This window comes from Ceratotherium simum, chromosome 39 (genome assembly GCF_057802395.1).
Source record: "Ceratotherium simum simum isolate JZ-2026a chromosome 39, ASM5780239v1, whole genome shotgun sequence".
NCBI classification, from domain to species: Eukaryota; Metazoa; Chordata; class Mammalia; order Perissodactyla; family Rhinocerotidae; genus Ceratotherium; species Ceratotherium simum.
Genome location: NC_141938.1, coordinates 13,603,757 through 13,631,733, shown reverse-complemented (window position 1 = coordinate 13,631,733; position 27,977 = coordinate 13,603,757). Strand labels below are relative to the sequence as shown.

The 27,977-nt window shown below is 53.7% G+C and overlaps 1 protein-coding gene across 1 annotated transcript; it reads left to right on the top strand.

Annotated features, from left to right (window-relative positions):
• Positions 1-323: 323 nt before the first annotated feature.
• ATCAY (ATCAY kinesin light chain interacting caytaxin) lies at positions 324-26,527 on the top strand. The gene is made up of 11 exons (XM_087425953.1): positions 324-403; positions 2,371-2,487; positions 13,918-13,976; positions 15,842-16,063; positions 17,587-17,772; positions 18,114-18,216; positions 18,963-19,094; positions 19,787-19,873; positions 23,396-23,494; positions 24,210-24,245; positions 26,452-26,527. Exons 1-11 carry the CDS (start codon positions 324-326, stop codon positions 26,525-26,527), a joined length of 1,197 nt encoding a protein of 398 aa, XP_087282079.1.
• The last annotated feature ends 1,450 nt before the right edge of the window (positions 26,528-27,977 follow it).

The following is a 27,977-nucleotide window of genomic DNA, read 5'->3' as shown; positions in this document are numbered from 1 at the left end:
CGGGACCCACCGCGGAGGTGAGGCCACCTTCCTTTCTCCCCGCCCTGCCGGGAAGGTTTGTCCGGAGGCGTCTGCGGCTGCAGACCCCCTTCTGGCAGATGGGGAGGGTGGGAGCAGAGAACCGCCGTCTCCTGATTCCTTGGAGGGTACCATCCATCTTTCCCCGTGCCGAGGAAAACCATCCTCAGGCACGCACACTCCCAGTGCGCCTTCCGTGCCCACCGTTCCGTTGGAAGGCAGAGGATTGAACCATTTTCAGGACCCGCTTGGAGACTAGGATTAAACCCTAGGCCCCTTTCTGGGACGCTTTCTAAGAGACTGAAATGTACACGTCCCACCTCTGTGCATTTTCTATTTATAACGCCCTGAGCGGATTGGGAAGAAGGATCCGAGAGATGTGTATGTGAAGGCTTGTCTGTGGCGTGAGGAAGAAGGGAGATGGTGGGAGACGGATTCCGCCTTCCTTATCTGAATTTGTATGTGATGTGCTAATAATTTGGCACCACAGAGCAAAGGAACCCTCCCCTGCGGTCCCTCACTTAGCTTTATTTGCCATCCTCAAATGGAAGCCAACATCTGAGAGAGTAGTGTAAGGGGACCTTTGGGGACCCACCCACACCCCACATTTGGAGGATTGTGGGGCCAATATGTGTGGTTCCAGGGTCTCCACTCTGGGTGGGTGGGTGGTCCTTCCTGGGGGCTGAGGTCACCCCCAGCTTGGGATAAAGAAAACAGACTCAAAGACCACTCCCTTCAGATAGGCAACGAATCTCCATGGACGTGAACTTTTCCTTGCTGTAAGCTTCTGGGTGGTTGTCATCGCCTGTAGCATCAGGGAGAGATTTTTTTTTCCGTCCTGCATCTTCCCGTTCCTCCTCCGTGAATGAATGACGACATTCAAGTCAGTGAGAAGAATTGAGTGAGAAACTCTCACCCAAGTCAGGGTGGGGGCTAATTTTAGCCAGCCCCTCCCCGTCCTGCCCGGCCCCCATCTGGCCCAGGCTCCCTCTGGGTCCTCCCTCCCTGAGCCGCGATCCCTAATGCAGACCCCACCCCACCCCCCACCAGGGGCTGCGGTCCAGTGAGGGGCTTTGGATGACACACCCAGACTGTCAGCCATGCACCAGCTCTTCAGCCGGGCAGCCGCAGCTTCGGGCTGGGGGCGGGGGACCTGAGATGCTTGCAAGCGAGGGTGACAGCAGGGGAGCTGTTTGGAGGATGGGAGGGTGTGATGCCACGACACAGTGGGCTCTCCATAATGACTGCCAGACCCGGGCCTGAAGTCCTTTCACAAGCGTGCGGATTAAAACAGGGCTTCTCAACCTCAAATCTGTAGACGTTTGGGGCTGGATCATTCTCGCTTGTGGGAGGCCGTCCTGGGTACTGTGGGTGTTGAGTAGCATCCCTGGCCCCCACCCACTCCATGCCAGGAGTACCCCCCCAGTTGTGACAACCAAAACTACCCTCAACATGGCCACGTGTACCCCCGCAGATGGGGGCAGAATCGTCCCCCGTTGAGAACCACTGGTTTCAAAGCACAGAACGTGTGGTGTTGGTTGAGCCATAAGATCCTGGAATGTTAAGCCCTAAAGGATCATAGAGATCATTTCTAGCCCAATTTTTTCATTTACAGACAGGGAAACTGAGGCTGGGAGAAGTGAATGGCCTGGGGGCCTGCCTTGCCCCAGAGTGGACCCAAATTCAGTCTCGCTCAGCCCTGACTTTGCTCTCAACAGCCCACCACCTAGAACGCTGCCCCCCACCCCACCCCTGCCCCCAGCTGGCTCCTCGGAACAATGAAAATAAAACTGGCATTTTGTAGTTGGTAATAGTTAAGATCCTGACTTCCAGCCCCAGTCTCTTTCCACACTGCCTTCGTGTTGTCAGGACTTGCTTCTTTGCGGGGGGGCAGAGGGGCAGGGCAGGGAGCCTGGAGCAGAGAGAGGTGGGTTGGGGTTAACCAGGTCCTGTTTGGTCCTTCCTTCCCAGCAAGGAAGCTTAAGTATATCAGTCATTAACACTTTAGTATAAATGACTTTAACTGATTTATTGCTTTCCAGTTGAAGTCCAAGGTAAGGGAGAAATGCTGAGCCATGGGGAGGGTGGATTTCAGAGCTTCAAAGGGATGGAGCATTATAGCTGGAGGCTCAGCCCCTCACAGTTCAAACTCCAGACCCATGTGGGTGTTCTCAGCTCTCCATGCCTCTGTTTTCTCATCTGTGAAATGAACAAGCCTCATGGGACTGGGCAGTGATTCAAGACCGTGGATGTGAGAGCTTTTTGCAGAGCAATCTGACGTGCTATGCGTACGTGGGGGGTTGTTATTATGATGATTGTCCAATAAAACCTCCGTCCGTGGCTTTCCTTCAGGTTTATTTCTGCTCCAAGTCGGCGCCCCTTCCCCGCTCCCATGGGGACCATGGAAGCCACGCTGAGGATGGAAAACGTGGATGTGAAGGACAAATGGCAGGATGAAGCTCTTCCAAGGTAGAGCTTCCCAGTCTCCATGTTGGCCTTGGAGGGAGTGGGCCTGATGCTTCTCCCAAGTGGGGTGCGGAGACGCCCCCTGCAGTTGACTGGGCTAGGCACGTGATGAGTATTTGCCAAATTACTTCAGATTGATTCTCCCCCTCCTCCCGCCAAAGAGCCAAAAAAATCTCCCATTCCTACACTATTTTAAGAATTCTAAACCTTCTTCTAAAACCATGTCATGGACTATGATAATATTCTCACCTGCGTTCCCATGAGAATATTGGGGCAAATTCCTGACCCGCGGAAAATCCGGGGTTCAGCCTCCGTCTGTTTCTTCTACCATCACTGTCTGCCCCCTTTATGCCCCTCCAGCGTCTGCCTTCCCGTTCCTTTGCTGTGCCTGGCTGGCTCTGAATGTCAGACACCGCGCTGGCTGTTCCCTCTGCCCAGAATGCTCTTCCCCAGACACTCATGCCTCCCTCACCTCCTTCAGGTCTCTTCTCAGAAAGGACCCCCTGGCCCCTTCACTACCCCCTCCCCTGTTCCTGAATAATGGCCCCCAAAGATATCCACATCCTAATCCCCGGAACCTAAGAACGTTCCCTTACATGGCAGAAGGTACTTTGTGGATATGGTTGAGTTAAGGATCTTAAAATGGGGAGAGGATCCTGGATTATCCAGGGGGATCCTCAGTGTCCTCACAGGGGTCCTTCTAAGAGGGAGGCAGCGGGAGATTTGACGACAGAGGGAGCAGCTGTGATGACAGAAGTCACAGATGGGAGTCACGGAAGGAAGGGGCCACGAGCCAAGGGACGCGGCGCCTCTGGAAGCTGGAAAAGGCAGGAAAGGATTCTCCCCTGGAGCCTCCAGAAGGAACCAGTTCTGCCCACACCTTGATCTTAGCGCAGTGAAACTGAGTTCAGACTTACTTCCGGCCTCTAGAATCACAAGAGAATACATTTGCGTTGTTTTAAACCACTGTGTTTGTGATAAATTGTTACAGCAGCCCTAGGAGACTCGTACAGTCTAATATGCTAAATATTTTACATACTTGCCTTGTTTATAGACTGTTTCCACACCATGGAACCCGTGAGAGCAGGGACCTTTGGTTTGATCCCTGCTCTATGCCAGCACGAGGTATACAGTGGGCGCTCAATAGATATTGAGCTATTGGGTGATGGTCACTGTAGGAATAAAAAATCGTGTAGGGGGGCCGGCCCGGTGGTGCAAGCGGTTAAGTGCGCGCGCTCCGCTGGGGTGGCCCAGGGTTCGCCGGTTCAGATCCCGGGCACACACTGACACACCGCTTGTCAAGCCATGCTGTGGCGGCGTCCCATATAAAGTGGAGGAAGATGGGCACGGATGTTAGCCCAGGGCCAGTCTTCCTCAGCAAAAAAAAAAAAAAAAAAAGAGGAGGATTGGCAGATGTTAGCACAGGGCTGATCTTCCTCACCAAAAAAAAAAAAAAATCATGTAGGAAGGAAGCTGTGTGCATTCGCTTCTGAGACGCATGAGCCACGAGGCGTGTCTCTCTTTCTCTATTTTCTCCTCTGGCGAGGCATTGGGTAAGAAAAAGTGTTGTCAGCGCAGGCTGCCCCAAGTCGTCGGCCAGATACAACCGCTGGTCTCCCGCCTCTTTTAATCAAGGAGTTTCTCCCAGGAGCTGACGCCCGGGAGTTAGTTACATGACCATCTGAAAGAATCGTCAGAGGGACGGAGGTCTGAGCTCCCTGTCGATCGTGTCCAGGTGAAGCTGTGGTGTGAAGGGCGTCCCCCCCTCATCTGAATCTGAAGTCAGCCCTCCCCTGAATCTAGTAGTGCAAACCCACATTTTGCACACACACTTGTGGTTCTCTATAGCCAGTGGTGCCCATTCTCAGAATAGCCGAGAATCTCTTGTCTGCCTGGTACCGTTGCCCGCGGGGGTTTATCTTCAGAAATACGAGTATTTCGGGAAAGAGATGGTCAGTTCATGGCTGCTGACTTCCTGTACTTTCCCCTTTAGAATCTTCCCTCCTTGTCACACGCCCTCCCACAAGTCTTTCTCTTCAACTCAATCTAAGGAGTCTGATGCCTGGATATGTGGAAAGGGGTCTCGTGAAGCCCAGACTTGGCAGTTTGGGCAAATTAAGGCTCGTTTTTTAGCAAGGTACTCCTGATGTGGTTAGGAACGCTCTGAATTTATTTTGAGTCGCACAGTGGAGTTAAAAGGGTGCGAGCTTTGGAACCAGACACCTGTGGGTCCAGATCCCGTTCCCTGACGGGCTTGCTCGCAACTGTTTGAGCATCTTTGTGCCTCGGTTTTCCTATCTGTAAAATAGGAACAATAATCCCTCGCTCGCGAGGCTGTCGTGAGAACTCGGTGAGGCGCGTGGGGCGAGGCGAGAGATGGGCTGTCTGAAAGGTGCAGGTTGCCCAAATAAATTGGCGCCCTCAGTGGTATTCGTGTCAGCTGGTATCTTGCTCACTCCACTTCCTTCTTTCTGCCCCTCCCCATGTTTTAAAAGATATCCCCTCTCCCCAGCCTGGTGGGGCAGCTGCACACGGGAATTTCAAGTGCATTTTTCCAGCTGCGGAAGATTCCTTTCCCTTCTCAGTAGTGCAGTGTCTGCAGGATAGAGGCCCCGCTGTGCAGCCCCGGCTGCGGGCCTGTGAGAAGCCAAGGCTTCTGTCTCCCTCATTCTGGAAGAAGTGAGTGCGGCTCCTTGAGGCAGCGTCCAGCTGCATCTCAACATAAACCCCTCTGTCTGATGCCACACAACCCATGATTCTATTCCTTCCAGCTCGGTGATCCGTTCCCGGGGCGTCTTTGAGCTTTCCCGGGGGTGTCATCCTGCTGCCACTATTTTGCAGTGTCTTTCTTCACCTCCTGCCCTTCTGCAGATTCCTGGGGAGCCGGAGCTGAGGGCAGCCTGGAGACCATCTATCTCGCTGCCTCACTTTTTCCATTCATTCATTCTCACGATATGCACCGACTGTATGCCAGGCCCTGGGCAAGATGCTGAGGACACGCGGAGAACAAGACGGCCGCCCTCATGGGGCGCTCACAGTCTGGGGCAGAGACCATCCCTTTACAACCTCACAACCCGATGTGAAATTGTAGCTGGGTTCTTGGTGCCTGGAGAGTGCTGGGTGGGGTCTGACCGGGTTGGGGAGGTTGGGGGAGGCGCTGACTGCACTGTGAAGGATGAAGGAGGATGAACAGCGGAAAGAGGCTGGGGGGAGGGGCTGAGCTTCCCAAGCAGAAAGAGCAGCACGTGCAAATGTCCTGAGGCCAGCAGAAGCAGGTCGAGGGACTGAAGGAAAGCCAAGGGGGGAAACTGAGGACCAGGGCGGGGAAGGGCTTGGCCAGGGTCTCACAGCTAAGGAGTGGCAGGTGCAGGGTTAGATGTGTGACTGGTGCCTCAGCCTGCTCTTCCCTTCACAACCGAGTGGCTGTGGGTTTTGTTTGTTTGTAACTTTTCATTCTGCTACCGTCCTAAATATTTGTAAACCTTTGCTCAGATTCACCAACTGTTGTCATTTTACTCCCCTGGCTTTATCCATCATTCTCTCTCTCCCTTCCTCCTCCATCTCTCCTCTCTGTCTCTGTCTCTCTCCATTTATGTACTCAGCCCCTGTTTGCATCTCTCCATCTCTGCACAGAGCATGCTGGTGCATTCTCTCTCCTGCAGCCAAACGCACGCACAGAGTGCATTTTGTGTTGCCCAGCTCAGCAGTCCTAAAAAATGTCGTGGGGGAGCCACGAGCTCGGGGCGAGAAGTGACGGGGGCTCTGACCAGCCTCGGTGCCTTCTGCCCTCCTCAGCCCAGCCTTCCCTCTTTCCTGTGCTCCAGCCTTACCGGCTCATCTCTTCCTGTCCCCTCCTCTGTCTTGCTCAGCTCGGTGGCCATAACAGCATCACAGATGGGCAGCTTAAAGAACACACATTTCTTCTCTCGCGGTTCTGGAGGCTAGAAGCCCAAGATCAAGGTGTGAGCAGGGCTCTCTGCCTGGCTTGTAGACGGCCGCCTTCTCGCTGGGTCCTCACATGGCCTCGCCTCTGTGCTTGCGTGCAGAGAGACAGAGATCTCTCACGTCTCTCCCTCTTTTCTTTTTTCCAATTATTTTATTGAGGTCATAATGGTTTATAACATTGTATGATTTCAGGTGTGCATTGTTATTTGTCAGTTTCTGTATAGACTGCATCCTGCTCACCACCGATAGTCTAATTTTTACCCATCACTATACATACGCACCCCTTTACCCCTTTTTCCCACCCTCCTGACCCCCTTCCCCTCTGATAACCACTAATCTGTTCTCTTTGTCCCTGTGTTTGTTTATCTTCCACATTTGAGTGAAATCATGCAGTATGTGTCTTTCTCTGTCTGGCTTAGTTCGTTTAACATCATACCCTCAAGGTCCATCCATGGGACGATTCTGTTGTTGAAAATGGGACGATTTTGTCTTTTTCATGGCTGAGTAGTATTCCGTTGTATTTATGTACCACATCTTCTTTACCCATTCATCATTCGATGGGCACTTGGGTGGCTTCCACGTCTTGGCTATTGTGAATAACGCTGCAGTGAACATGGGGTTGCATAAGTCTCTTTGAATTGTTGATTCTCCCACTTCTTATAAGACCACCGTCCTGAGGTCAGGGCCCCACCCTCATGACCTCATTTAACCTTAATTGCCTCCTAAAGACCCTATCTCCAAATACAGTCATGTTGGGGGTTGGGCCTTCAACACATGAATTAGGGGGGGCCATAATCCAGTCTGGAACATCCTTTTTGCAAAGATGAGCAGACTGCGGGGGGGTGGAGGGGGTGGGGCTGTGGTGCCGCTGTCCGTGGTCCTGCTTGCTCCCCCAGGCCTTCTGACCCGGCCAAGAGGCAATGGTGCTGGGGGAGACGGGAGCGAGATGAATGGACAGAGGTGCTAGAAACTGCAGGGAAGAAAAAAGGGCAGATTTATCTGAGCATCTAAACCACCACAGTTGCCGAAAATAATTTTTTATGCTTCTCAGAAGTTCCCTCTCTGGTTCCCTTGGCTTAACTTTGGAGGCATCGTATTGCTAAGCCCCCATGTGGTGCGCCCAGCCTTGGAAAAGCCTACTTATGCCCTGAAAGAGTGTTTGCTGTTACCATGCACCAGAAGAGGCTGTGGTCAGGCAGAAATAGAGGTTGGGCGGCCCCAGAGGGGAGATCGAGGCAGCACGGCCCAAGCCTCATGCCCATGAGTCCCTGGAGCACAGGTTGGGAGACAGGAGCATGGTCAAAGGTCCTGGGGCCTGCAGTTTATTCTCAATTCCCTTGTTTCACAGCATGAGTAACCTTAAGCCAGAGGCTAGGATCTGAGGGTAGAATTGGATCCAGGAGCCACCTCTGAAGCCAGAACTGTTGCAATCACAGAGCTGCTTCAGGGTGACGGGCATTTCCAGATTTTAGCCTTCCCTCCACTTACATAATGTGCCCTCGTACAATCCTTTCTTCAACAAACCTTTGCTGAGGGCTGCTTCTCTGAGGGCCAGGCCTGTGACTCACCAAAGCGAAATAGAAAGAGGTGTTTCTTCCCCTTCAAGGGCTCACAGGCTGCCCAGGAAGCAAGCAATTAGCCCACAGAACCACGGACTCAGTGCTCGCTCATGGAGGGTTCTGAGGGAGAGTGCAGGGGAGGGGTGGAGGTCAGGCCCAGACAGGGCCTTCTGGAAGACACTGATTCAGCCTTAAAGGCTGAGCAAGCTTCCCAGGCAAAGAAAGCAGGAAGCCATACTTGAGACAGAGGGAGCAGACGTGCAAAGGCACTGGGGCAGAGAAGATGTTGGCACGATAGGGGCTGCAGTACGAGAGCCTAGCCACATCACCGGTATGAGGTTGAAGGGTTCATAGATGCCACATCCTCAAGGGATGCCCAGGGGAGAGATTCAGATTTCACACTGAGAGGCTGCGTGAGTATCTTGGGGTTGCTATAACAAAGTATCACAACCTGCGTGGCCCAAAACAACAGAAATGTATCCTTTCACATTCTGGAGGCCAGAAGTCCGAACTCAAGGTGTCAGCAGGACCATGCTCCCTCTGAAGGCTCTAGGGGCGGATCCTTCCTGCCTCTTCCAGCTCCTGGTGTGGCCGGCCATCCTTGGCGCTCCTTGGCTGGTAGACGCATCCCTCCAGTCTCAACCTCTGTCTTCACGTCGCCGTCTCCCTGTTTGTCTGTGTCCAAATGTCCTTCTTCTTATAAACACAGCACTCACGGATTTAGGGCCCCCTTAATCCAGGACGCCCTCCTCTTACCTTCGTCACATCTGCAACCACCCTATTTCCAAAGAGGTCCCTTTCCCAGGTCCCGGGGGTTAGGATTTCTGGGGGGACACGTCTCACCCCACCACAAAAGGATGGAGCCACACCGTACGCCTTGCCTATTAAGGGGACCCCACTTTTTACGTGCATTGTCCATCGCAGACTGAGAGCAAAGCAGGGAGCCATCTGGATGCACGTGGAGTTGGTGGAGGGGCTTTGGCGCTGCAGAGTCTGGGGTCTTCCTGGGACTTGGGGAAACAGCTGGGTCTCGCCTGGGCTTGGAAGCCGCAGCCCCGGGGACCGGCAGGCGGGGTAATTGCGGGCCTGTGTCGGGAAGTTTGGGCGCCCTTTCCGTGGAGCCTGGAGTCCCGCTGAGTCAGCTTCTCCAGATCAGCACAATCGTGAGGAGTTATGGAAACTTCACTGCCTTCTGGGGGCCGTGCCAGCTGCCAACCCCTCCACGACAGCCCTCCCCCTGGCCCTGCCTCCCCCCCCATCCTCCCTCCCCTCCCCCTCCCCCATTGCGCTCTCTGCTCCTGGTATCCCACCTGCTTTCTGACCGCTTCCTAGAACCCACCAAGCTTGTGTTGGCCTCAGGCCCTTTGCCCCTGCTGTGCCTCCCGTCTGGAATGCCCTTCCCCCACCAACCTCTTGCTTTCTGGTCTCCACTCAAAAGCCACGTCCTCCAAGAGGCCTCCCCTGACCACCCCGCGATTTTCCCCTCCCCCTCCTCCTCCTCCGTCTTATTTTCTTTGTTGCCAACATCACCATCTGCTTTGCTCATCTGTTTCCTCGATTGTTACATTCCCTCCCTCTTGTATCAGTCAGCGTTCTTCAAAGAAACAGAACCAGCAGGTTCTCATTATATACATGTAACATATATATAATGTATATTTGTATATAATACTCATTACTATATATAGTAATTCATATATAATAGTACATTACTCTTGTATTTATTGGTATTATGCATATACAATTACACACAATTATGTATATTTTATATATAATATAGATATATTATTGTTTATTTGTATACATTATTTTGTAGATATGGTTGTGTACATTATATATATATATATATATATATATATATATATATATATATATGTGATTTATTCCAAGGAATTGGCTTACACGGCCGTGAGGGTTGGCGAGTCTGAAATCCACAGGGCAGGCTGGAGAGTCAGGCAGGAGTCGAGGCTGCTGTGTTGAGGCAGAATCTCATCTTCCTCAGGAAAATCTTAGGGCTTTTCAGCTGCGTGCGGTCCACCCACAGTGTCACAAATAGTCTCTTTTACTTAAAGTCAGCGGACTGTAGATTTGAACCACAGCCACCGAAAGCCCTCACAGCAACACCTCGACTGGCGTTTGATCAATAATTGGGGACCGTAGTTTGGCCGAGTTGGCACAGAACTGCCCACAACCCCTCCACGCGGGGACCCTGCCCCGTCTTATTTGGCACCGTGCGTATCCCAGAGCCCAGACACCTACTGTGTATCTGTTAAATGAACAGAAAGGAGGTACTAGCAGTGTTCCCATTTTACTGATGAGGAAAACTAAGGCTCAGAGAAGGAAGGGCACGGTCGAGACACACGAGCTGCAGAATGGCCCAGCGGGCTCTGCTCCCCGTCTCTCTCGGGCATCCGCACCGTTTCCCACACGTTCCTCAGTTTCCCAGTCTGCGCCAAGCAGCTGAGATGCTTTCCCTGCCGTGACATTTTGGCAGCAGCCGGGCGACAGTCCGCTAGATTAGCAGCCCACATAGGGTCTACAGGGACTATCCGGGGTTGGGAGGCTGAATCGCATCCTGATGGGAACTGAAGCCAGCGCCGCTCCAAACAGCACAGTTTTCCTCCGACGGGGGGAGCTGGTGGCTGGACAGGACCCCCAGGGGGCCCCTGGCTAGGGGGGCGGGGGCTCCCCGGGCCAGCGGGTTTCTACCTGGTTGTTCCTATTGGGGTCAGTGCACATGTGCTGGCCGGGCACAAGGGGGCAGTAGAGGGCAGTGATGGAATCAGCTCTGCCGCCGTGAACGGTTCAACCTCCCGGCTGTGTCTCCTAGCCCAGCCTCAGTTTCCTCCTCTGCGAAATGGGTTTCCACCTGCCTCAGAGGGTTGCTGTGAGGAGCAAATAAGATCATGCCGCGAACATTCCAGCCTGGCACACAGTGAGTGCCCCGTCCACGGGGTAACTTATGATTCTAGCTGATTCTAGAACAGGAATTGCAGCCTCAGGCGGACGGGCACGGGGCAGGCAGCTAAGTAAGAGAAGGAGCCAGAAGGACACCCTGACCCCCGGGTGAGCAGGGGTGACCGACAGTCAGCTCCCGGTGGTTGTCACCACTCGTGAAGGGCAGACCTGATTCAAGAAAAGACAGAAATCCAGACTTTTTGTGTCACAGCTCTGATTTGACGGCAAATTTAAAATGTTTTTAAATGCTGTGTGGGCAGAACAAAACTAGAGGTGATGCTTCAGCCGTCAGTCTGCAATTTGGGGGTCACCCTGCAAGTGGGCAGTGTGCTTCCTGTGGTCTGGGACCCTGGACTTATTCAAGAGTTACCGGACCCCCTGCCCGTGTTTGGAACAGGGGTGGCAGCTACAGACGAGAGGGACAGAGAAGCGGGTACACGAAATGGGCTTATAAGTGGACTCTCCAGCCCCGTCTGTCTCTTTAAAACCTTCCGACTTAATTTAAAGCTTGCTTTTTTTTAATTGAGGGGAAATTCACATCACATAAAATTAACCATTTTAAATGCACAATTCAGTGGCATTTGGTGCATTCACAATGTTGTGCAGCCGTCACTTCTATCTAGTTCCAGAACATTCCATCACCCCAAAATGAAACCCCGGCCCCATCAGCAGTCACTCCCATCCCCTCCCCAGCCCCTGACAAGCACGAACCCACTTTCTGTCTGTGGATGTGCCTGTTCTGGACACTTCACATCAAGGGGATCACACACCGTGTGTCCTTCTGTGTCTGGTTCTCTCACTGAGCGTCGTGTGTTCGAGGTCCATCCACGGTGTGGCTGTGTCAGGGCTTCACTCCTTTTCATGGCTGAGTAATAGTCCAGTGTGTGGCTGGACCACATTTTGCTTATCCATTCATTAGTTGATGGACATCTGGGTTGTTTCCACTTTTTGCTACTATGAATCGTGTCACCATGAACATCCGAGTTTTTGTGTGGACGAATGTCTTTTTTTATTATTTATTTATTTATTTTCCCCCCAAAGCCCCAGTAAATAGTTGTATGTCATAGTTGCACATCCTTCTAGTTGCTGTATGTGGGACGCGGCCTCAGCATGGCCGGAGAAGCGGTGCGTCTGTGCGCGCCCAGGATCCGAACCCGGGCCGCCAGCAGCGGAGCGCGCGCACTCAACCGCTGAGCCACGGGGCCGGCCCCTGGACGCATGTCTTCATTCCCTTTGGGCCTCTGCTCTGTTTTGGCCTTTGACCTCCGATTCACCCTTTGCTTCCAAGACCCTCCAATGCACCTGGAAGGTAGCCACTACTCAAAGAACGTTCGATGCACGGTGTATGGGAGAAAGATGGGAGGGCGGCAAAGGAAGAAGCGTGGATAGATTTCACCCTGCAGAGGGTGCCAGCTCATGTCCTAGGAGGAACAGAGGCGAGGAAGTAAATCGTTTTGAAAAGGGAGGGAAAGAGCGTTCTGCCGGCCGTCTGTGTCTAAACAGCTCCCCTCTCCGCGGAGCCGGCTCTGCTGAGTTGCAGGCACGAATCGCAGCGCTTCCCTGCGCCCGGAGCCCCTGACAGCCCCAGTGGCTGCAGAGCGTCCTGCCTGGAGTTGCATCTTTCCCGGGGAGCAAAGGAGGACAGCGCTGGGCAAACTCAGGCAGCGCGAGCTGTTGCTCCAGAAACATCTGGGCAGTGCCAGAGAGACGGGTCTTATTTTGCAAATCCATGCTCCCAGCCAAGCAACCAAGAGGCGCTAGTGCATAGCTGGTTGCATTTCTTTCAAAAAAAATTTTTTTAAAAACTTTACTTTTTATAAGTTTTAGATTTACAGAAAAGTTGCAAGAATGTTACAGAAAGTTTCCACATCCCGAGCACCCGGCTTCTCCTGTGATTAACATCCTCTTAGTCTGGCATGTTTGTTACAATTTATGGACCAACAGTGATACATTATATTAACTGAAGCTCACACAGGATTCAGATTTCCGTAAGTGCTCTTTCCCCCTTCCGTGCTGAGTTCTGGAAGGAAGTCCCTCTGCAGAGCCCACACCCAAGGAGGGGGCAGGTTTCTCCACCTCTTTAAGAACGGAGGGTCCACAGACATTATTTGGAATTCTTCCGTACAGGAAATTTGTCTCTTCTCCCCTATTTATTTATTCATTCAGTCACTTATTTATATCCGTATGGACTCATGGACATTTTATTTTATACTTTGGCTTGCAATCCGATACTCTGTAATTAATTTTGTGGCTCGAACTGTCCCAGTGTTGGCGAGCTCTTTCCGTGGTGTTCATTTGGCAGCTTCCTGCTGCCTTTCATAGGAACCATTCATGGAGACCACGCTCTGTGGGGTCCCCTCATGATGGATGCTGCTTATCTTCTGCGTAAAACTGTGTCACACTGGACAAGGCCCTTCGTCTCTCTGGGCTTCCGCTTTCCCCAGCCAAAAAGAAAAAGGGTTAATGGGGCCGGCCCCGTGGCTTAGCAGTTGAGTGCTCGCGCTCTGCTTCTGGTGGCCCGGGTTCGGATCCCGGGCGCGCACTGACGCACCACTTCTCCAGCCATGCTGAGGCCACGTCCCACATACAGCACCTAGAAGGATGTGCAGCTAAGACATACAACTATCTACTGGGGCTTTGGGGGGGGGGAAAAAGGAGGAGGATTGGCAATAGATGTTAGCTCAGATCCGGTCTTCCTCAGCAAAAAGAGGAGGATTGGCACGGATGTTAGCTCAGGGCTGATCTCCCTCACAAAAAAGAAAAAGAAAAAGAGTTAATATTCATTAGATGATCGGAAGGGAGCCCTCCAGCGCTGGTGTTTTAGGATTTTCTGTTCTAATGAACAGAAATGCTTTGCCCCAGTGATTCCCCAGAACTAAACGGATTTGTTGCTGTGGTTTTGTGTGAATTTCATGCTCCCGTGGCTGGCGCTGCCGTGCCTGGTGGCTGACGTCCACTCCGGCTGGGTCCCCAGGCCGCTCCCAGAGGAGACGGGGACGGACTCCCTCGGCAGCCCCGCGGAAGACACGGCCTGTAAGTTTGCACAAGTGCAGAATGGCGTGCTGTTTCCAGGTCTCGGCTCTGCCAGGGGCTGTAACGGTAGAAATGTCAGAGGCCGTGCCTCCTGGGGGGAATGTCGGGGAGGGAGGTTCTGCTCCGAGGCCCGCAGGGAAAGCGGCCGTGGTGAGTGAGAGACGTGTGGGCGCCGTCATGAAGTCTGCACACAGTGGTGCTGTGCACCCTTGAGCTGGTTGCTCAGCTCCTCTGTGTCTCCAATTTCTCATCTACTACATAGAGGTAGTGAGCCTCCTGCAGAAGAGGCGTGCAAGGATTAAATAAGGTGATATGTGGAAAGTGTGCAGGGGGTACCAGGCACAAAGTCAGCCCTGGGAGGGCTCAGGGAGGCACATGGTTCTGAGGCTCCAAAGCCCCAGACTTTGGGGACAGGGGGTCCCGGGCGGCCAGGGGAGCTACCCCGAATATGTATTGCCCTCGATGGCATCTCCTCACAGAATCCTGCTGGGGGCCCCGGCTCTGTCCGCACGTCCCCTATGCAGCCCATCACAGTGCCCACCCGACAGGGGAAAGACTGACCAGAGAGGGACGGCCACATTCTTGAGGTCACACAGCAGTGAGAGCCAGCTCTGCCCACCCCTGCCCCACACTGTGCTCATGGGCCAGGTCGGGGGACCAGCTCGTCCCAGTTTTCTGGAGCCGATCAGGATGGTTGGTCACCTAGAGTACCAGCCATTCTTCTGAGCACGTGGGCTCTGTCTGGTAGTGTCACTTCCCTGCAGGGTGACGTTGGGCAAGTCCCTTCCCCCCTCTGGGCCTCCATCTCCTGCTTCTGTAAAATGAGGGTGTGTAATACCAGTACCCCACTTCCTAGGTGTGGCTGGCCAAGTAACGGCCCCAAAGATATCCAGATCCTGATTCCTGAAACCCGTGACTGCCCCCTCACATGGCAAAGGGACTTTGGAGATGGGATTAAGTTCAAGCCCTTGAGATGGTTAATTTTATGTGTCCACGTGGCTGGGCCACAGTACCCAGATATGTGGTCAAACACTATTCTAGATGTTTCTTCCCAGAGTATTTTTTAGATGATGTTTACATTTAAATCAGTAGACTCTCAGTAAAGCAGATTGTCCTCCATAACGTGAGTGGGCCACATCTAATTAGTTGAAGGCCTTCAGAAGAAATGACTCAGGTGTGATTCGTCCTCTCCAGCTGTGAACCTGTGAGACCAGACAAGTTATCTGCTTCCAAAATAGGATGGTGGGAGAAGCATGGGGTGGATATTCTTATTCTGAAAGGGAGAAATTGGAAGGAAAAAAGGATCATGGGTCCCAGGAAGCCTGAAACTTGGCAGGGCAAATTCCATTAGATTTTTTTTTTTTTTTTAGGGCAAATCCCATTAGATTTTAAGGCTGGAGAATAATCCTCTTTGGCTCAATGCTGTGTCCTCCAGGCCCACGTGGTGGCATTTCTGATGCCTTGCTTCCCCACCAGGGAGAAGTGTCATGTTGACACTTTGTCTTACTATCACACATAAAACCGGGGGCCCGCTCTGCTCAGCTGGCTATCAGATGGGCTCTGACCCCTTGGGGGCAGCCCAGGAGGAGAAACCACCTTTTTCTGGGAGACCAGAGTCCAGGCTAAGAGTCTTAGGAGGAAGCAGTCATCCGTGCCACCTTGACCCGGCTCACCTCCTATGAGTCCCATTTTGCAGATGGTAAAACTAAGTCAAGCTCAGAGAGGGGGGGGGCGCTGCAGGGTCACGAAGCAGCGATGTCTGGCTTTGAACCTGGGGCCAAGTCAGGAAATGGAGACTGGGCAAAAGAAAGAAAAAGCCCCTGTTTTGTTTGTCTGTTTGTTTTTTCTGTTTCTTGTCCCCACAGCCCCACCCAACACGTTAAACTTCAACGGAGCCCATCGTAAGCGGAAGACGCTCGTGGCCCCCGAGATCAACATCTCGCTGGACCAGAGCGAGGGCTCCCTGCTCTCCGATGACTTCCTGGACACCCCTGACGACCTGGACATCAACGTGGACGACATCGAGACCCCCGACGAGACGGACTCGCTGGAGTTCCTGGGGAACGGCAACGAGCTGGAGTGGGAAGGTGAGGCTGAGGGTCGCTCACGGCGCCTGCCCCACCCCCACATAGGACCCCAGCTCACCAGGGCCGTCCCTGCACCCCCATAGACTCCGGTCAGGACAGCCCGGGAGGGTCTGTCCGCCCTGGGACCCCACGCACATTTTGCTTGTGGAGGCGTGGATTTTCCTGGGGGATGTAGCTTTCATCCGATTCTCACAGGCGATCGAGACCGAAAGGAAGTGCCTCTAACCGATTCCACAAGTATTTGTGGGGCGTCTACCCCAGGGCTTGGTGGAGATGCGGGGATGTGGCAGGGATGTGTCAGGAATAGAGGCCCCTACCCGCACGCATGGCAGAAAGACACACAGACGCTAGATAACCACGCAGATGTGCTCAAGGTGACTGCAGCTGCTCATCGATGCTGGGAGGAAAATGAGGAGGTGATGGGACGGAGGAGGGTCACCTGGGGGGGCGATTGTGCCCCCTGCAGGGAAAACTGGGCCATGTCTGGGGACATCTGTGGTTGTCACACTGGGGGAGCTCCTGGCATCGAGTGGGTGGGGCCTGGGGTGCTGCTCAATACCCCTTAGTGCCCAGGACGGCCCCACAGGGAGAGTGACCCGGCCCCAACGTCACTAATGCCGAGGGGAGACCCCGGGCTGGGGAAACTGGGTGGGAGGAGAGAGGGGGCTCTCAGGACAGGCCTCGCCGGGTGGGTGTTATTTGCACCCACATCCTGAGGCGAGAACATGGGTTGGAAAGGCCCCCCCATGAGCTTGGAGTGTATGGGGGGCTAGAGGGAGCCGGGCGGGGGCTGAGGGGAGAGAGGGAGGCAGGGCGGATCACACAGGGCCCATCACGCGGCCCTAGGAGGCAGCTCCAAGAGCCCAGCTTTCATTCCCAGTCTGGTGGGGAACCAAAGTGGGAGCGACCCTATTAATTTCCCATCTGAGGCTGGCGATGCTCCGCGCTGCAGTCTGGGGAGAGCGGGCTCTGGGGGATTGGAGGCAGGGACATGGGGATGAGGCTGGGCAGACGTCGCCCCAGGAGAGGGGGGTGGCCTCGGCGATGGAAGGAGACTGCAACCCTGGCTGGGCGGCAGAGGAAGGCATAGAGAGAGAACAAGAAGTGACAGTGACACCTGCGTTTGGGGCCTGAGCAGCTGGCCCCTGAGAAGCCCAAAGAGGGACAGAGTGTGTGCAAGGCCACACAGCAGGTCATTGGCAGAAATGGGCTCTACCCAGGTCGACTGCCTGACTTCCACCCCGAGCACTCTCCCGTGTTCCGTGGCTTGAAAAAAAAAACCAAATTATGATTTGGGTGTGACTTTCTGACTCCCAGACCCACCATTTCTCCCAGCAGCCCCCATCCGAACACTGTGGTTGGCAAAGTGGGGGGTGCGTGGTTTTGCCCGTGGCCTGGGGAGGGAGGTGCGGGCCACGAGGCCACAGGCAGCAAAGGGAGGCGGGAGAGGGAGATTGAGCGGGAGGACGGGCCGAGATGCCCGACTCAGGCGACCCTTCCACTCCCCCGGGGCCTGCTTCCAGATGACACCCCCGTGGCGGCCGCCAAGAACATGCCCGGGGACAGCGCGGATCTGTTTGGGGATGGTGCGGCTGAGGACGGCAGTGCGGCCAATGGGCGCCTGTGGCGGACGGTCATCATCGGAGAGCAGGAACACCGCATCGACCTGCACATGATCCGGCCCTACATGAGGGTGGTGACCCACGGAGGTGAGACCACACTCCTCAGGCCCCCTTCTGGCACCAGCTGGGCCCCTGAAGGCCTGTCAGTGGTCCTTTCTGAACCTCGGTCTCTTCTTCTGAGCCACAGAGATGCTAAGCCTTCATCTCTTGGTGGATGGGGATGAAACTTGCATGGGGTGAAGCATGGACCAGGGGTGCCTACGGGGTGGCTGGTGTTCCCCACCAATGGCAGAGACGGGGCAGTGGGAAGGGCTGGCCGGCGACGAGGTGGATGCCTGGGGCAGAGCACAGTGCGGCTCAGCGCTTGGAGCTTGGAGAGAGCTCTGCCCGTCTCTGCCTGGGGCCCCTCACTGGCCGCCTGTCCCCAGGGTACTACGGCGAAGGTCTCAACGCCATCATCGTCTTCGCCGCCTGCTTCCTCCCAGACAGCAGCTCCCCGGACTACCATTACATAATGGAGAACCTCTTCCTGTAAGTGCCCGCCTCCTCCGTCCCCGCTGGACGGGCTGGACCGGGCTGCAGGAGCCACGTCGGGTGGGGAAGGGCTGGGCCGCCAGCAGACCTCGTTCTGAGTGCCCTGCTCGCCCACCGGGCCCCATCATTGTGGTCACTGTCATTTATTGGGCATTTACTATAGGGCAGCCCGAGTCTGGGTGCTTCCTATGTGGTAACGCATTCCACCCTCCCCACGGCCCTATGGGCAGGCACCATTGTCTCCCATTCTACAGGTACAGAGCCTGAGGCCCAGAGAGCTTAAGTCGCTTGCCCAAGGACACACAGGCACAGTTTTATGATGACAGACAGAATAGACATATAAAGCACGCGGCAGGCAGGAGCAGCAGCCCAGGAAATCATGCTTACTCTTATATTGTCGTGATTATAAAGATTTCCTTCTAACCCAGCAGGGCTGGGGTGCCAGGGGGCTCAGAGGAGGAGGAGGTACCCGTGGAAGGTCGGGGCAGGAAGTGGCCTGGGACATCAGGGAGGCCAGTCACCCCAATTTACAGATGGGGAAGTAGAGGTTGAGAGAGGGGAAAGGATTTTTCTGGAATCACTCAGGAAGAGGTGGGGTCTCCTGAGGTCCAGTGCGGTGGACCATCCACTGTGGGTGACTGTTCAAGAGGGCGGGCGATGCAGGTGTTCGGTGCCAAGAACTGGGGCTTCCTAACTCTGGGCCCCACCGACCGTGTCCCCTGTCCTCTGGGCCCGGTGACCAGATACGTCATCAGCAGTTTGGAGCTCCTGGTGGCGGAGGATTACATGATCGTCTACCTGAACGGGGCCACCCCCCGGCGGAGGATGCCCGGCATCGGCTGGCTGAAGAAGTGTTACCAGATGATCGACAGGAGGTGAGCGGGGGGGCCTGAGGGACCACCGCGGGGTGCGAGGGACCACCAGGCATTTATCTTCTCCCAGCTCTGGAGGCCAGAGTCCGAGATCAAGGTGTTGGCAGGGCTGGCTCCTTCTGAGGCCGAGAGGGAGAATCTGTCCCACGCTTTCCCAGTTTCTGGGGGTCCCTGGCCATCCTTGGCGTTCCTGGGCTTGTAGAAGCATCACCCCATCTCTGCCTCCATTTTCACATGGCTTCTCCCTGTGCATCTGTGTCCAAATGTCCCCTTTTTATAAGGACACCAGTCATATTGGATTAGGGCCACCGTGCCACGTATGACCTCACTTTAACTAATTACTCCTGCAAGGACCCTATTTCCAAATAAGGTCCCATCCTGAGGTCCTGGGGTCGGGACTTTAACATATGAATTCAGGGGGATGCAATTCAACACGACCATGACAGGTGCTCAGAACCGGGGCGCCCCAGAAAATCTTCCAGGAATGGGAGGCGGGGTGGCTACGCGGTCACAAGCTCAGACTCTAAATTAAGAGACAGGAGGGACCTGACATCAGCTCCACCTCCCACGAACCCTGAGAGGGGGCCCAGCTTTGCAGAGCCTCCACCCCCTCCCTGGGAAACGGAGATAATGATGGAGCCCCCTGGGAGTACAGACCCTGGAGCCCATCTTGTTTCCTCTGCCTCCCCACGCAGATTGCGGAAAAACCTGAAGTCCTTGATCATCGTCCACCCGTCCTGGTTCATTCGCACTGTACTGGCCATCTCTCGGCCTTTCATCAGGTGAGAGACTGGAACCTGCGTCCAGATACCCATGGGGGCTGTTGTGTGTCTTTTTTTCTTTACTCTGTATCTTTCAGCTTCTCTATGATGAATATACATTGTTGCTTTAAGCAGTTTTAAATGATACGTATTGTTATTAAGTAACAGACACGAGAAATGTAACAACAACCAGCTCTCTCATATTGAATGTTGATACATTTTAACTTTTACAACCAGGACCCTGAGAGGTTCTTGTTATCACGCCCATTTCATAGATGGGGAAACGGAGGCTCAGAAAAGTCAAGGAACTCACCCAGAGTCACACAGCAAAGTCATTAGCCCATTACACTCCCCCAGATGAGAGCCCAGCTCCAGCCACTTCAGAATCTGTGAGGGGGCCACTAGGACAACAGGATCGTCTAACCCTCTCCCGGCCAATAATGCAAGGAACCAATACATGTGTGCTTTGAGGGTGCCCGAGACCACCCTCAGATTCAATGATTCACGAAAAGGAGTCACAGAACTCAGAAAAGCCGTTATACTCACGGTTACAGTTTATTACAGCGAAAGGGTGAAGATTAAAATCGGCAAAGGATTAAGGTGCATAGAGGGGTCCAGGAGAGACCAGAGTGGGCTTCCAGCTGTCCACTCCCAGTGGAGTTGCAGCAAAAGCCCTTAATTTTCCCTGCAGGACGTGTGACAACACGTCGGAGGGACTGCCACTGAGGAAACTCACGTTGGCGTCCAGGGTGTTCAATGGGGCTGAGCCACAAGGATGGGTACACACATGGCTGACCTCAGTTACTCTCCAGCCGCTCCAGAGGCCAAACTGATACAAGGTGGCCTGAGTCCCCCACCATAGATCACGTCCTTAGTGGAGACTATGGGGCAGCCCTCAGGGCCCCAGGTCACCCAGGACACTGTCACCAGGCAGGACATTCCAAGGGCTGACAGGTCACCTCCCTAGAGTGTCCAGAGCCAGTTCTTTCTTTGCACCGTGCAGGGTTCCAACACTCCAGACCTGCTGAATTCATCCTTTCCTGCATGATATAGAAGCACTCAGACAAACAGATCAGTTAAAACAAAATTAGGCGTCGTTAAACGCCCTAGTCAATCAGATAAAACTGAATGCACATTTAATTTATTTCAAAACATTGAATTGAATCAAGATCCTTTATTTCCACATTCCCAATGAAGGACCTGTGACGAGTTGAGACAAGGGTGAAATTTGCCTCGAAAGACGTTCACTGTGTGAACGATTTGCAAGGAGGTGACCTCAGATGCTCTGTATTGGAGGACTCCTAAGCACCCTAAAATATTTGCATAGGAGCAAAATCAGGCAAATAATACACTAATTATGGATCATTTGTGCTAACGATGAACCCGCCTTTTCCTACACATTTCAGCCTAACGGAACTGCATTCCATCCTTGCTGTCCCATAATTCGAGAACTTAAATTTGCCTTGAATGCTGATCACTCCTTCACTTTTGGTTTCTTTTCCCATGGCGAATTTTGAGGGTCTCATTTTGAACTTTCAAAGAAAAAGGAAGGGGGTACAGGGGCGGGGAGAAAAGTGAGCCTCCCCATTCAGCAGCCGAGGGGACTGGGGGCTGATTCTGAGCTGTGATCCAGTCCTGAGGTTCTATGACTGTAACAGAGAAAAGCCCTGTGTGTTCCGTGATGGTCTAAACCATTGGGACTGTGCCTTGCCCTGGACTGGAGAATTCTCCCTCCCCCTGAGACAGAAGGCTGGGCTCACAGGCAGACAGAATATCGTCACTGTGGAGACCTGGGTACCAGTTTCCAGGGATGGGCGAGGCGGATGTTACCGCAGCATCATGAGAGTCAGGATGTGAATTTCGCCTGTATTTATAGCCCAGTGCTCAGAGCAGCCGGTGTCGGCTCTGTGTACCATAAAAAACCCACCTACCACAACAGATCGGGCCACCCTCGGACCTGGACACATTTGGGTAGCATGTGGGGAGCCCTGATGAGAGGGGTGGGGACGGGATTCCTGCCTGTCTGTCTGAGATTCACTGCCTGTCTGCTCTTTTGTCATGCCAACTGGAGGAAGACCTCATGCCCCAAGGATAATTGTGTTGTTTTTTTTTTTTCAATTAAAAAAATAAGCTTTAACTGTGCGTAAGCAGTTGGAGTGGCTCATTCCAGGGCACGTGACCGCTTTGCAACTCTCCATGGAAAACATCTCTGCCATTCCCTAATCAGTTACCCCTGGCCTTCTGCTGAGTGACTGGTTTATTTTTCCCTTATAGACACTGCAGACATTCGGATGCCAGAAAGCTTGAGCCAAATTTTTCCCTAATCTCTAAAAATAGACCCCAAACTTCTTGCAGACTTTTGGCTGTATCTGCCATTTTTTTTATTGTGACTTGATTATTTTATTATGTAATGTACTGTTCTATTCTCTTGGCCTTATAGTTCTCATCATTGGAAAAATTTATTTGACCTTGAAAAGGGTTGATTGTACATATCACCCAAATTAGGTTTAAGTTGCGTTTTTTAAAAATAATGCTGATGGGCCGGCCCCGTGGCTTAGCGGTTAAGTGTGCGCGCTCCGCTGCTGGCGGCCTGGGTTCGGATCCCGGGCGCGCACCGAGGCACCACTTCTCCGGCCATGCTGAGGCCGCGTCCCACATACAGCAACTGGAAGGATGTGCAGCTATGACATACAACTATCTACTGGGGCTTTGGGGAGAAAAAAAATAAAATAAATAAAAATTAAAAATAATGGTGAGTTCAACGTGCTGGTGACCAGGCACCTCATGGTAACAGACAGCCTGAGTCTGGGTTTGGACAGAAAGAATAGAGTGGGGGCCGGCCCGGTGGCGCAAGCGGTTAAGTGCGCGCGCTCCGCTGCGGCGGCCCGGGGTTCACTGGTTCGGATCCCGGGCGCACACCGATGCACTGCTTGGCAAGCCATGCTGTGGTGGCGTCCCATATAAAGTGGAGGAAGATGGGCACAGATGTTAGCCCAGGGCCGTCTTCCTCAGCAAAAAAAAAAAAAAAAAAGAGGAGGATTGGCAGATGTTAGCACAGGGCTGATCTCCTCACAAAAAAAAAAAAAAAAAAAAAAAGAATAGAGTGGATCAAAGTCCCACGTGCCCCCTTCTTGTGCCCAAATGACTATTGGTGCCCCAGGCAGGGACGATAGAGCCGGGAGGCATTCTTGGAAAATTAACACAGAGAAGCGATTCCTAGGGAGGATGGGGAAACAGTCTGGAGTCTGGTAGAATCTCTCGCTTCTCTGCTTCCTTCAAATAAGTTCCTCAGCTCAGCAGGGACTGGGGCGGGACGCACAGTTCAGGATCCTTCTTGCAAAGGAAGACCCCACTTCTGCTCTGTCTGGCCCACTGGGGCCCGGGGAGAGGCTGGCACTGGGCAGGCAGAAAACTTGGAGTGAAGATGCTCAAGGCATCCCGGAATAGGGTGTGTGTGCATCCCGGTCTGCTATCTCTCCTTCTGGCCCTGGGTGCCACCTGAGGGCTGGATTTCTGACGTCTCCCTCCTCCCCCTCCCGCCAGCGTCAAGTTCATCAACAAGATCCAGTACGTGCACAGCTTGGAAGACCTGGAGCAGCTCATCCCCATGGAGCACGTGCAGATCCCAGACTGCGTGCTTCAGTAAGTGTCCCTGTGGGGGTGAGCGTCCCACCCCCCACCGCCTCCATCCCCAACGCCCCCGGGCTCCTCACCTTCCTGCTCAGCTGAACACAGCTGCCAGGAACCAGATGTGATGGGCAAGCAGCAGAACAGAAGGAAATGCAGTAACAGAAGCACAGGTGAGATTAGATCAGGGGCCAGCAAGCCCCGGCCCCCGGCTTGTTGTTATAAATAAAGTTTTATTGGCACACAGCCATGAACATCCATTGATGGAGCATCGACGGCTGCTTTCGAGTTACAACCGAATTGAGTCGTTGCAACTGAGACGGGCCTGCAAAGCCGAAAATACTCACTCTGGCCCTTTACAGAAAAACTTTGCCCTGATGGAAGGGTGTGTAGACCAACCCACATCAGTGAGGGCCTTGCTTTATAACGGCACTGTCCAATTGCTGATGCTGATTTGGGCAAAAAATATCTCAACGTCGAGTTGGGTCTACGCCAGATGCTGGAATATGCCAACAAAACAGAAATTCCCCGACCTGGGGGGGCTTGCAAAGCGGCTGCATGGAACATAAAAAAAGAGCATCGGACTGTCAGCTCTGGCTGTACTGTCTGCTCTACAGCCTGGTGTGGGTTCCGATGTGACAACGAGATTGTGTCTCTGTTCCCAGAGGGAAGGGAATTCCCAAAGGGAAAAGAGGGCTGCGTGTGACATTCTCTTTCTTCTCTCTTCCAGGTACGAAGAGGAGAGGCTCAGGGCCAGGAGAGAGAGGTCTGTGCAGAGGGCTCGTGTCAGGGCCGGGGCGGGGCTGGCACTGAGCCGGGCCCCCTGGAGGGGCGACCGGTGGCTTCGGCTCAGCAGGGACCCGTGACATGCACGCACATGGCTTGAGGCCCTGCCCTTCTCTCAGACCCGGGTTTGAATCCAGGCTCGCCCATTTAGTCACAGGTGACATTAGGCAAGGAGAAAGTTAACAGCCACCCTGGGAGTCATTGTGAGAACTCCGGAGCAATGGCAGCAATTTTGCCACTTGGCAAAGATGTTGGCTCCATACAGACTAATAACAGTAACCAGGATTGTATTCAGTTCTCCCTTTACAGGGAGGGAACACGGCTCCTTACTCAATCCCAACAGACCCATCTTTTTGGCTCATTTTTCATTAGTGGCATAACCATGAGAATCCAAGGCTCAGAGAGGGGAAGGCACCTGCTCAGAGCCACACAGCAAGTCTGTGAGAGAGTTCGGGCTTTCGGTGGGTCAAAAGCCTGTATTATTGCGAGGCCCAGGGCCAGCGTTGGGGGAGACAGAGGTAATAAGACAGAGGCATGGTCCAGAAGGTTCCTCAAATGGCAAAGGAGAGGGACGCCTCACCGAGTGGGGAAAACACTCACTCAGTGAGGTCCCAGAGCAGGGAGGGTGATGTTGGCAGATGAGACACATAATGAGCAAAACTATGGCAGCCTCACAGAGTCATGTGATAATGACAGAGGGCCCGATGAGCCGTGGACTCAGGGAGGGAGGTGAGGCTGCAGGGCGGGTAGGACTCACCATCCCATGCCGTTCGGGGATTTTTCCTTCTCCCCTCCGCTCTCTTCTCTCCCTGCCCTCCCTCCTCTCCCCTCTATTCCTTCCACCCTGTCTTTCTTTATTTTTTAACTTTTTATTGTGTTAAAATACACATAACATAAAATTGACCATCATAACTATTTTAGGGCACAGCTCAGTGGCATGAAGCACATTCACGTTGTTGTGCAGCCATCCCCACCATCTGTCTCCAGAACTTTCCATTTCTCCAAGCTGAGACTCTGTCCCCATGAAACACTGACCCCCCTCCCCTCCCCCAGCCCCTGGCCCCCACTATCTACTTTCTGTCTCTGTGGCTGTGACTCCTCTAGGGACCTCCTGTGAGGGGATCACACAGTGTCTGTCCTTCTGTGTCTGGCTCATGTCACTCCGCATCATGTCCTCAAGGTCCATCCACGTTGGAGCAGGTGTCAGAATCGCCTTCCTTTTCATGGCTGAGTAATATTCCAGTGTGTGGATGGAAACATTGTGTGTATCCATCATCCATCGATGGACATTTGGGTGTTTCCACCTTTTGTCTACTGTGAATCACGCTGCTGTGAACACAGGTGTGCAAACATCCATTTGAGTCCCTGCTTTCACTTCTTTTGGGTGTAGACCCAGCAGCGGGATTACTGGATCATATGGTAATTCTACTTTTAATTTGTTGAGGAACTGCCAGACTGTTTTCCCCGGTGGCTGCACCATTTTCCATTCCCACCAACAGTGCACTCGGGTTCCAATTTCTCCACGTCCTCACCGTCGCTTGTTATTGTCTGTTTGTATGACAGTCGCCATCCTGATGGATGTGAGGTGGTAAGGTCTGTCCGTCTTCTTTCTGTTTCTCCCTTCCTTCCTCCTCTGTCTCTGTCTGTCTCTCTCTGTGTCTCTCTGTCCCTGTCTCTCTCTGTCTCTCTGTCTTTATCTTGCTCTGTCTCTATCTCTTTCTGTCTCTGTCTCTCTCTGTCTCTGTCTCTCTGCATCTCTCTCTCTGTGTCTCTGTGTCTCTGTCTCTGTCTCACTGTTTCTGTCTCTGTCTCTGTCTCACTGTCTCTCTCTCTCTCTCCCTGAGTTACTCCCTCCCCCCAGGCCTTCACGAGGGACAGGAATAGAGGGACAAACAGCACAGGCAGGTGCCCCCACTTCGGGAATCACAGCACCGGGGTGACACCATCCACAGAGGAAGAGCACAGACGCCTCTCGGCGATAAGCTGAGATAACCGCTCCTGAGCAATGGTGCAGGGTCTCCCTCCCCAGTCCCCCCATCCCTGCTCCCTCCCCCTTCCTCCAGCTGCCCCTGTCTTCACTAACCCCCTGGAGCCCAGCGCCTCCCGGGGGCAGCAAAACCCTGTGACCCGGGAGAGCCCCGCGGTCCAGGCCGGCCTGTCATCCCCCGTCCTCTCTCTGTCCCCAGCGCCAGGCCGCAGCCGGAGTTCGTCCTGCCCAGGTCTGAGGAGAAGCCAGAGGCGGCGCCGGCTGAGGACAGGTAAACCGGCAGGTGACCACAGGGCTACCGCCCCAGGGGCTGCCGAGGCCCCAGAAGGTCCAATCAGCATGGTCACGATGTCACCGTGTTTCCGTGATCCCGATGTCATCGTGATGATAAAACGAGGACGCGGGGATGATCAGCCGGCACGGCGCCCGCTCCGTCCTAAATGCTCAGTGTTGGGTCCTCTCCCTGCAGCCCTGAGCTGCCCCACACGGGGCCACCATTTAAATTTAAACTAATCAACACTAACTAAAATTTAAAAGTCAGCTCGTTGGCCCCACTTGCCACATGTTGAGGGTTCGGCGCTCCTGCGCTGACAGCATGGACACAGAACGCGTCCATCGTTGGAGAAAGTTCTATGAACAGCCTGCCCCCTGGCCTTTTCCCTTCTCCTCCTGGGCCTTCCTCACTCATTTATTATTTTTTTATGGAGGCGAAATTCACATAACGTGCAGTGAGCCATTTTAAAGTGCACAATTTGGTGGCATTTAGTGCATTCGTGATGCTGTGCGACCGGCACCTCCTAGTTCCAGAACATTCCATCACCCCAAAAGGACACTCTGTACCCATTAAGCGGTTGCTCCCATTCGACTCCTCCTCTCTTCTTTTTTTTAAATCCAGCACATATCTATTGCAAGTCTTTCAGGCCTGGCCCCGGGGTGTGCAGACAGACACAGCCTGCCTCGGCCCCTCGCTCTCACCTCTGGACGCCCCTCCCACCTGTCCTCTCTGCATTTGACCCTTGTCATACCCTCCTTGTCCTGCCCTTGAGTTCCCTGAGGGCAGTGGCTGCATCTAGGGACCGTCCCCTCCTCCTGCCCCACCTGCATCCAGCACAGGCCAAGCATGGGGCCCACGAGCAGCTAATGCGTCTGAGAGACTGAGTTCTCAGATGAAGGTTCCAGCTGGTGACCTTTGTGCAAGTCCCCGTGGGTGGGTTCAGCCTTCTTGAGCCTGGTGGACCCTAAGCAACATCAGTGGTTTAATTTTGCGTTAGTGAAGGGCCTTGGCCGGTCTCCCCATGACTGCCTGTCCTGGCTTATTTGTTACGCAGCAGACATGCACTGACACTTACTTTGTACCAAATGAAGACGAAGCCGTGTCGGCCCTCATGGGACTCACAGCCAAAGGCCAGGGCTCCCAAAAATACGCAAATAATGCTGAAACTCCTTCCCTCTCCCACAGGTCTGCTCTGGTCACAGAAGACCAGGAAACAAGGTGGGTGGGAAACAGGACGGTCTTGGCACCATTTTTTTTTGAATGTTCGAAGTGGAGCCGTGCCTGGGACAGGTACCCCATGATTTATTATTGGTGATGAGGATGCTGTACCAGGGAGTCAGGGAGACAGTGGTTACCATGACAACAGGGCCTCCGCTGTGGCTGGGCGGCCTGTCCCCGCGCAACTCCAGGGGGCCCCATTGACATGAGGTCCCAGAGCTGAGCAGTGTGGT